This window comes from Acomys russatus, chromosome 6 (assembly GCF_903995435.1).
Source record: "Acomys russatus chromosome 6, mAcoRus1.1, whole genome shotgun sequence".
Classification (NCBI taxonomy): domain Eukaryota; kingdom Metazoa; phylum Chordata; class Mammalia; order Rodentia; family Muridae; genus Acomys; species Acomys russatus.
In genome coordinates, this window is record NC_067142.1 from 70,451,517 (window position 1) to 70,462,422 (window position 10,906).

The 10,906-nt window shown below is 45.3% G+C and overlaps 1 protein-coding gene across 4 annotated transcripts in view; it reads right to left on the reverse strand.

Moving 5' to 3' along the window:
* Positions 1-8,453, reverse strand: part of Rgs7 (regulator of G protein signaling 7) — a 366,490-nt gene extending 358,037 nt beyond the window's left edge. Inside the window, exons 1-2 of one of the 4 annotated variants that reach the window (XM_051147937.1) lie at positions 8,129-8,453; positions 6,810-6,933 (exon numbers count right to left, since the gene is read on the reverse strand). In XM_051147937.1, the coding sequence (XP_051003894.1) occupies positions 6,810-6,887 (78 nt within the window). In that variant the 5' untranslated portion in view covers positions 6,888-6,933; positions 8,129-8,453. Of the gene's footprint in view, positions 1-6,809; positions 6,934-7,798; positions 7,931-8,128 lie in introns of those variants that run through there. The other 3 variants (XM_051147939.1, XM_051147940.1, XM_051147938.1) reach the window with 3 other exon arrangements.
* Positions 8,454-10,906: the final 2,453 nt, after the last annotated feature.

Here is a 10,906-nt window from a genome sequence, read left to right on the forward strand (position 1 = left end):
TGGGATGAAATGTCGCTTATCCACTTATTTTTCTTCTTGGCATGTGACACAAATTTTCCAGGGCCCTTCCTTCTGTGACTCCGTGCTGTCCAACCCAATAATCACTAGCCACATGAACACTTAAGTCAGAATTAATTTAAACCAAACATGATTTAACATTTATTCAGCCTTCAGTAATGCTGACCACATTTCAAAGTGTTCAGCTACCCAGTGTGGCAAGTGGCCCCAAGACGAGACAGTGCATTCGTGGAATCTTCTTGTCATGACAGAAAGGTCTGCTGACAGCACTGCCGTATAGCATCCCATCCTGGGTCTCTATCAGCCGAGACTTTCCACACAAAATCAGATAAGCACAAATCCACTGGCCAAATATACAAAACTAACTTCCCATCTGATTACTACTGGGAACCCAAGAACCAAATTGACGGTCAAATCCAACGAACCTCTACTCATTGGATAGTGGAGGTGAGTCACACTTCCATAGTCCATGTCTGTCTGTGTGCTGCCATGCTCCCTGCCATGATCATAATGGACCATACCTCTGAAACTGTAAAACAGCCCTAATGAAATGTTTTCCTTTATAAGACTTGCCATGGTGCTGGTGTCTCTTCACAGCAATGAAAACCCTAACAGGCTAACAGATGGCCCTTCTACGCAGGCCTCTCAAACAAGGTACTTTCTCGCCCAAATCATGTGGTCAATCTCTGGTTCTGGAATCAAGTCCACGTTGTTCGTTAGACTTCTGGTGTTCTCAGATGTTTGTTAAGGGAACTAGACAGAGTGAAAAAGGAATTAAAACGAAAGCACGTAAAACTCTCATGTTGCCTTGAACAAATGCCATAAATAATCCAGGTCTTTTCCCCTCAGGAATTGAGCACCCACTTTGTCATTTACAATTATTTTATAATTAGATTGATGCTGTGTAGGATAGAAGGCTTTGTGGCCCTGACATTCAAATGCTTTGTGGCTGCTACAGAGTGACGAACATCCCTTTGCTTGTTTGCTGCAGGTCTATTTTCAAGGAGACTGAGCATATATATATATTAGGCCACTAAACTGTCTAGATTTGAGATATTTCTGGATTTTCTGCAATGATCATATTCTGTCACCCACACCATCTAAAAATACCGAGCCTCCCATCTCTGGGGGAACCACAAGGCTATTAGGAGGCAATAAAATCCCTGGACAGCTTCTCTTTGTGGATCTGCATTTTCCTCTGATCAATTAGATTCAGAGACACTGAAGATGGAAAGTGAAGGAGATAAAATTCAAGCAGCAGATCCTCATGTCAATCCTACAAACAGCCGGGGCAAGCAAAGAGCTCAACCAGGAAGACTCTCCTGCTTTGAACTCGTTAATTATTAGCCAGAATTCATCATTTAAAATATCACCGATAAAATGCTTCCATGTCCTCCAGAAGACATGTTGAAGAAGACCTCGTCCTGTTCACGCACCTGTCACTATTTGTGTCCCTGAAGAGGGACAGAGAGGCCTGGCTATCTTTAGGGTAGACAACATCTCCTGGTCCAGAAAGGCACTTCCCAGTCAACTAATTTGATAAGATGCTCCACTGCCTGCCTCCCATCTGCATCCTTACTTTCAAAACCTGCAGACTTACAGGCCCAGGATGTTCATATTCATCTGTATACTGTTTTTCTCTTTAATATGCCTTTGTCTCGTGGTCACCCACAAATATTCTCCCTCTACTGGCATGTATTAAACCTACACAGATCAAGACAACTGAAGCTAAAACCCAGCAGAAATAATTTTTTACACTGGGAGTTGAGTTAGAATCAGGGACACTCTGTAAGGTGATAAGACTAACGCAGATTCAGAGAGTTACAGCAGACCGTGGCAGCAGCTTAAGGCTGAGAGGCTGGCCCTGCCCCTGTTCCAGTAACCCCAGAAGAGTAGGGAGCACTTCTTTGTCTCAAAGGAGTGTCAACTATCCCAGGACAGGAGAAGTAGCTTCCAAAGACACTGAGGTGAAACTAGCCAGCAGAGACAACCTTCCAAAGAGCAGGCTGGCTGTCACTGTGCCTTCAGGAAAGGAAGGCCAGCTGTCCCCATCGTGTTTATAAAGACTGAAACATTCTTACTCCTGAATACTGACCTGATGCCACAACCACAATACAGTGGCATGGTAAGCACCTGCATACAGTGGGTACCCAGTCAAGCTTGGGGCCTGTTATCATCTCCTGAGGACACTGTGAGTTATCAAAGACATTGTTTCTCTCTCGTAAGCCCAAACAAACAGCATGGTAGACAGCTTTACACTTTTACCTTTAATAAGTTCTGTTTTGTATGGAAAAGTAAAAAAGATGCAAGTGGAAGGCAACTTATTATATAGAAGAAGAGAGAGAGAGGAGGGAAAGAAAGTAGAATGAAGCCAAGAATGAGAAAGGGCAAAGGAGAGAGACATAGTAAACCTCATAGGTTTGCTACTTCCAAAGCCATGCTCCTTCCAATGAGACAATGAAGGAGGAAAACACTTTCATTTTCTTTTCTGACAGCTGGAGTATAAACGGTTGCTGCAATAATATCAGAAATTATTGGATATTTCAAGCATTCTTGCTAGCGAGGCACCAGCATTACAACCAATTTGAAATGCTGTCCCCAAGGTGCCCTAGAAAGTTTGTTTTTCCCATGCAGGATGTCAGCTGTAGGGAAAGAGTGATGAATGCTGTCTAGTGAGCAGCATGCTGGCCAGACACCATGTTTGAATAGTGTCACCCTCCACTCTGGGGTCTAGCTCAACCATCTTCTACAAACACTGTTTGTCATAATAGAAGTTTCTCTCAGAGAGGACCCAAACTGAAAACCATGTTTACAAATCACCAACCCAGAACAGAACTCAACTCTGACATGCCACCTCTACAAATGTGTCAAGAAACTGATCTGGTTCCAAGGTGAGATGGAGCCAGGCAAATCTCATGGACACTGGCTGCTTACAACCATAGCCTAGTTAGTACCCATCTGAGGGGAGCACAGAATATCTCAGGAGTAAACATGTTCAACCTTCACCATTTTTTACAACTTTTAAAGATGTCTTCAATAGCCGGGTGTGGCAGCACACACCTTCAATCCCAGCACTCAGGAGGCAAAAGCAGGCAGCCTGATCTACAAAGCAAAGACAGGCAAGGCTACACAGAGAGAAACCCTGTCTCAAAAACCAAACAAAAAAAGATGTCCTCAATATACCAGACAATATATCACTTTAATTTAATCTCATGGTTATAAAAGAGGCACCATTAGAAAGCAAAGAATTGATAAGACAAATATTTCATCCGTAATCATTTTTAAAGTGGATGTTAAATATCAAATAAACTCTAGAGACCCTTCCTATTAAGCTAAAAGCAACTTGCAGACAACCCAGACTGACATTTAGGCACCAGCCCTTGGTCACTGGGCAGTACTGTCATTCCCTGAAGCCTTTGTATGGTAACATTTACTCAGCCTGATGATCATAGTTAAACATACTAAAGACTGTTTTCTGTAAAACTACTATGAGGGAACTGAGGCAATAGCTCAATAGGTAAGTGCTTGTTACTTGAGCATAAGGGCCTGAGTTCAATCTCTAGAAGTCACATAAAGACCAGACATGTTGACAACACTCATAATCTCAGTGTCAGTAGAAGCTGGTGGATCCCTGGGGCTCCTTGGCTAGCCAGTCTGACCTAATGGTCAAGTTCCAAGGCCATGAAAGATGCTGTCTCAAAAACCAAAGTGGAAGAGTCCTGAGGAAAGACAGCCATAACTGACCTTTGGGCTCCATAACACAACATACACACACACACACACATACACCACACACACACACATAGGCTTTTCCATGGGAAAAAAGATGACAATACTTGCTCATTATTTGTCAGAATTCCTATATCTGTATTAGGGTAATCCCAATGAGGTGACATGGAAGAGAGTCTCTCAGAAGCCACATTGGTAACTCTCTGCATCCCTCCCCAGCGTGCTTCTCAAGAGTCCTCAATAGCCCTATCAAGACAAAGTGGAAACAACACCTATAGTCTTGCACACTATGAGAGGCTGAGCAGAGAGCACTGTGGTGCTGGGATCAGGAGGAGAGGGAGGGAGAAATGTCATCAATCTGGCTGCTCCAGATCACACTTTCAAGAATTACACTTCAACAGTGAAGCAGAAGTGGAAAATTGGCATCAGTCAATAAAATAGCAATCTCTCTCTCCTCTCTTGGCCTCTATTGAGCAATTCTCTGTTAGGAGTGAAGGTCTTTGCTAAACTTTTGTTTGACTTCCTGATTAATTAGCATTGTAACACAGAGCCTATTCTTATGAAGGGAAAGCTGTTGAAATTTCCCAATACAGATTCACCTACACCCTTCTCCAATTACTTTGTTATTTGTATGAAAAATTGACATCCACAGAGAAGTTACCAAGTAGTAGCCCACAGATGACTTGCTCCAAAGGCACCACAAAAGCAGAGAAGTCATAGACCACTCACATAGCCCATTTTACACAAAGAGTAGTGAGTGATAGTGAGTCAAAGCACTTATGACCTATTTGGCATTATTTACGAATTACTACTTATGTAATTAAAAAAACCTTACATACACAAAAATAAATGTTCAGGCAATACAGACAGGCATTAAATCTATTGTTAGATATTATGAGTAAGATTTATCAGACTTGATTATTTTTCTATCAGTCATATTTTATCAGGCAATTTTTCTCCCTGAACAGTAAATGATATGTGTCATTAACCCCTGAATCAAAAGCTAATCAAATAAGGATAAAATGAATAAGCAGTCTTAAAATCAACGAGAAATAATGTTGTCTTTTAAAAGAGAGAAAGAGAGAAAGAAAGAAAGAAAGAAAGAAAGAAAGAAAGAAAGAAAGAGAAGTTAATGAGAGGCATTCAGGAGGATTGCTGTAAGTTTAAGCCCAGCCAAGGCTACATAGTGAGACCATGTCTCAAAGGACAAAAAAAGTTAGATTCTCTCCATGAAATCTTCGTGAAGCCTGTAAGCTTAAATTTAAAACTAACAGCAATTTAAGACTACACAATTTATAAAGTAAACTCAAAATTAGCAATCTGAGATGTCAGTACATCAAATAATCAAATAATAATATCCAAGTCATCCATCAACTATTTGCAAGCAAACAGGAAAAGAATACAGCTGTGTGACTTAACAAATGTGCCTTACAACCATAATCCCCCCCCTTCAAAAGTACAGCTCTCCATACTGCATAAAGTTCTAGAATAAAATTTTAAATTCTCACATCTCACATGTTGCAACATTCAAAGTCATACCAAATAAAAGAAAATATTGTGATTTACTTTAAAGTACCTAATTGCCACCAGAATTTTTTTTCTCTAGACCAACTCTGTATAAAATACGCAAGCACACAGTTACTTCATACAGTGTCAAGGTGTAACGGCAATGGCTTAGGTTCAAGTGCATGATAAGCTTAATTCATCTATTTGGATAAAAAGATGGGAATGGTCAACTAGTCCCTTATGCTTTTTCCCCTTCATTCCATGGCGTCTCAGACATATCTGGATGCATTTACAAGTGCACAGAACAGCGCTGCCCACAGGCTGCTGGATTAAGCAATTGTCGTTGCATCCAGGCACCATGCATCTGCTCTTTGAGCATTATCAATACGCCCCCAGCACTTCCCTGGCTACCTTCTAATGTCTCTGGGCCACACAAGCAAATGTTGGTATTTTGCCTTGGGTTAAGGTAGGACTCAGCCTTTCCGCTGTATTCACAATCAGCTCACGTCTCACAGATCTTCCTTCATCCTGGATTCAGTGGGCTCTGACCAAAACCCTCAAAAACATTCTTGACCTCAGTGTGTGACTTCCAGTTGCCATTGTCAGTGTCAACTAAAGAAATCTGAGCCGAGACACACCCCAGGTAATATGCTTAAGAAAAATAGTCCCAGTAAAAACTGCAAAAAGGAAGAAAATCAATGCAGAAGTTACATAAAGAATAAAGCATTCTTAATTTTAGTAAGCTTGTTGATTATAGCCATCCTGAAGTTGCCTAAGCAACCACTCTGAAAAACACGCAAAACCCAAATGTGTCTGTAGCTCAGTGTCTACAAGTTTGTTGCTGAAAGCGTGGCACAAAGTTATCAGATATGTTTGTGAAAGGAAGATCTGGAGAGCACAGCTTTATCCCACAGACATATGAAGCCATGGATGCTATGGATAAAACTCCAGGAATAATATAAACTAAAAAAGGGATCTGGATTGCACAGATTGACATATGACTATAAATGCTATAGATAAAACCACGAAAATAATACAAAGTAAAAAATAGGTTAAGACCAAAAGAACTAGTCAGTTAGCCATGAGCAAACTCGTGAAAGCATACACATCGACAGATACAGCCGTTCTCACCACGGACCTGCAAAGTGGTCTAGTTTTATTGTCATGCTGTGGTACACTTATGAAATTATTATAACCTAAATGTTTGGAAGTGGTGCTCAAAAAGAAAAAGCCTCTGAAAATTACAAGGGATGCTCTCAAATCAAATGGAACAAACAAAATACCAATTGTGTGGCCAAACGCCATAATTGCTAAGGACAGATGACTCTAACAATCAGCAAGGAATGTGCCAGGTCTCATCTTCTGCTTGTCACGTGGGAGCACCCAATCATCTTCTAGTGTAGTACATAATCATTGATAATCTGGGAGTTCACAAAGCTGATAAATACTCTGGTCCAGGCAAAAGCATGGAAGGAAGGAAGGAAGGAAGGAAAAGAGAGAGAGAAAGAAAAGAAAGCTGAAGTTTCCCTTTTCCCAGGGAAGTGAAGAAATCTTACCTTTCTGTACACCAGCATGTTGGGTGATTCGTCTGCCACCCCGTTACTGGTCTGTCCATAGTTATTCCCCTGGGCCATGTCACCCAGAACTTGGGAGCTCAGATGCAAGGACTGTCAGGCTGCCCTGAAAAGGATCAGAGAGGCTCCAGTGAGACCCTAGTGGGAGCCCTCAAGGGAACAGCCACCCCCCCCCCCCCGCGCCCGCCCCGACTTGTCTTTGTGTTCACAGTACCCAGTCCACAGGGAGAATTCTTTCATCCTTGGGTGACTGGAGGACATGGGACTTGGATAAGAAAGAAAGAAGAAAGAAGAAAGAAAGAAAGAAAGAAAGAAAGAAAGAAAGAAAGAAAGAAAGAAAGAAAGAGAAGAAAGAAAGAAAAGAAAAGAAAAGAAAGAAAGAAAGAAAGAAAGAAAGAAAAGAAAGAAAGAAAGAAAGAAAGAAAGACGGAAGTTTACAGCTATAGCTGCTCCTAGGAAAATTTAACTGACAACCTTCCAGTTAGAAATAGTCATCCGTCTAAGCGTTTTGTGGACTGCATTTTGTGTGTGAAGACTCTCTCTTTTTAAAAGTGTTAGGTGCTCACTTAAAAACCCTGTGGTTTGCATTTCCCTAGCACCCACAGCTCTCTCTGGATACTTGCTGCTCCACTTGATGCAGTTCTCCCCAAAGAGCAGAAAGCCAACACCCACAGCAGCCCACTTTCTCCTAGCAGCCTGCTAGTTTCCCATGAGAGGCAAGTCAGAGGCCCCTTCCCCACAAGCGCTCTTTCCTACACACGTTTCCTCCCCTTTCCTCGGGTCCCCCACACAGCCTAGACATAGGCTTCTCCACTTTCACCTGCCTTCACTGCCAGCCCATGGCTCCTCAGCTGTTCCCACCTAACTCGGCGCGCTAAATCTGGACCTAATCCTGACTAATCTTTGGAAGAAAGAGTCCAAATTAGGTCTAGGCAAGTGGGAAGTCAGCCTTGAGCAATCACCTGGCTCACCTAGGAGAGCAAGCTAACTGAACAAGCCTGGAGCAATCACCCAGAAGAGCAGAGAAATCTGAGTCCCAGCTCATCCTGCTTAGCCCTTGCTCTCGGCGGCAGCAAATGGCAGGCAGCTTTGCCCCGCACCGAGGCACCGGCCGCACAGAAAGCACCGGGCAGCAGTTTCAGCACTGTGGACCGCGGCGTGCGCAGCGCCCCAGCCCGGCCAGTAGCGCGGCTCTAGGAGACCATGGCTCCCGCCGGCGCAGGGCTAGGACTGGGTGCGGGCCGGGGGTCCCGGGGACTCCGGGTGGCACCGCCTCTTCCCCTCCAGCTCCCACCGTTTACCTCCTCGGCCAAGGTCACGGCCCCGCGGCTCCCCTCCGGGCGTGCTGAGGGCAGGCGCTGTCAGCTGGCTGCGAGCGGAGCAGCGAGGCAGGGCAGCTTCATCACACTCGCGCTGCTCAGGCCACCGCCACCCTCGCCACGGTGCACAGGCGGCCCCGGCAGCCGCTGCTCGCGCCAGCTCCCCCGGGCCGCCTCGCTGGATCCCTCCTCCGCTTCTCCACCCGGGCACTGGGACCAGTCGAGCGCGCGCGGGAGTCGAGACGCCCGGCCCGTGCGCGCGACTGGGAGGAGGGAGGAGGCGACAGTCACGTGGCACAGGGACGCCCGAAGGTGCCGGTTCGGACGGGCTCGGCTCCGCCGCCGCCACACCCCTGGGTGATCCCGGCCTCCCGACCCTGCAGCCCCTCGGGAGCACAGGCTCTGTCAGCCCTGCTGGGTAGCCCACGCTCGCGCGCCGCCGCAGGCCTGGAGAGTCAAATTGAGCTAAGCAGAAGGAAGGGCTTGGTGGAGGGTGGGTGGATGGGTGGGTGGGTGAGTGTATTGATGGAAAGATAGATAAGGCCCCCTGCCGCTGGCAGATCTACATCGTGCGCCTAGCGACCCTGCTGTCAGAACCAGGGAAGCAAATGATTAATAATCCTTATGCTTAAGTAACAGCACAGAGGGATGCTGGAATATCCCAGAATTGAAAGCAATGGCCAACACCAAATGACTCATTCAGCACACACCCGCCCCCCCCCCACCTCACACCACACACACACACACACACACACACACACACACACACACACACACACACACTTGTTTGCCTGTGGCTTTCACTGCCTGGACCAAAGGAGAACAATTCTCCCCACCTGTGACATTGAAGGACCATGGCTGATGTCTGACTGGTTCAACCTACTGGGCTCAAAGAAACGTGACTCCTGTTGGTCCTCACCTTGTACTGGGGTTCACAGAATCACAAAGGTTACTGATACCCCTGAACTCATCAGATTCCTGCCACTAAAATTCTTCAAGGGCTAGAAGGACGTGAAAGAGAAAAGTGTTTGTTGTCCTGAAATGTACCCAGCTTTCTGGGACATTAGGAAGTTGTAAGGACCTGAGACTACGAGACAGTTTCCTCTGTGGCTGAGGACAGAAGACGATTTAGCCAGTGCGGTTTTGTGTGTTTTGTGTGTTTGTGGTACTAAGCCTCGGGCCTCTACCAATGAGCTCCCACTCACTACCATCTCTAACGCCCACTGGGCTTGTTGTTGTTTGTTTGTTTGTTTGTTTGTTTTTGAGACAGTGTCTACCCAGACTAGTCTTAAACATAGTCTAGCCTAAAAAGGGCTTAAACTCACCATTCTCTTGCCTCAATCTCCCAAGCAGCTGGGATTACATACAGCCCTGTGGCACCAGTCTCGGCTAGCCAGTGCCTTCTGTAGCTCCTTGTCAGCACAGCATAGACCTTAGAGCATCAAAACTGCTATTCAAGTATCTGTGGGCACCAGTCAATTTTTTCTAGCCCAGCCCAGACTCTGTCGCATGTTGCTCAAATAACAAACACTTATCTACCCCCGCCCATGTTCTAAATACTACAGGATAAATGTCATTTTCCCAGACCAGGTTACCCATCGTCAAGTCTGATTGACCCCTACTTTCTCCACAAGTTCTCCAAATCTTTGCCTTGTTCAGCAAAATTCTCTTTGTTTCCAGCCTCTTCTAAAGTTTCTTTGCTTTCCTTACTCTGGCTGAGACCTGCTGCTCTCTGTTCCACTTCCTGCTTCCCTGTGTCTTTTTCACCTTGCTCTATCTACTGTTTGAATATTCATGTGGTAAGGTACAGAAATAAGGACTGGGTGTGCTCATCAGTTTGTCCTCAATGAGACGTCCTGGGGGAGTCTGCTTTTCATAGCTGTGGGGGGGGGGAGGGAAATGTTGAACAAAACAAATTTGGGGAAGGAGAAAGAATTTGGCTTACAGGTCGCACAGTCCATCATCAAGAGAAGTCAAAGCAGAAACTCAAGGCAGGAACTGGGAGGCAGGAAACTGAGGCAGAGACCATGAAGGAGCTCAGCTTAGTGTCTTGCCTCTGCTGGCTTGCCCAGCTGCTTTTCCCATACAGCCCAGGGCCACAATAGCAGGGATGGTGCGACTCCCAGTGAGCTAGGCCTTCCTACAAAAACACCTCACAGACATGGCCATAGACCAATTCTTCAGTTGAAATGAATGTAGTTGGTGTAAGTTGGCCAAAACTAGCTTGGCCATAGGATCTCCTTGTTTCTTTATATGCATTATAAGTGCATAAAATCCAGATGTTGGTGCTTTAGGACATTTGAACTGGCTGTTCCTCATACCTGGGATGTGTAACCTTCAGGTGTTGGAATCACTTTTCCACTCTTATCTCACAGGACACCCTCTGAGAGAGGTCCCTTATGTTAATCCCAAATAAAATCGCCCACGCGCCTCCTTTGCTTTCTTCCACTGATTGTGTCTGTTTCTTGTAACATGGCTGCAGCTGGCTTATAGATCATACTTGTCTTTCTCTTTTTTGAAAAACTTAAGTTCTGTGATGTCATGGACAGTTCATTTCCTCTTTTGTTCACGTGGAAGATCTGTCTGGCAGAGAGTAGAGCTCTCCTTATGAACTCAGTGATGGGGTGAGACCATGAGCACAGCCTACTGTGAACCTCTGGGTAACCCGGAAGAACCGCAGCCATCGCCATTGAACTGAACTGCGTACCAGCAAACTCAATCAATCGTAGACAGAAATGACCCGTCCTTTGAAGCTACAGC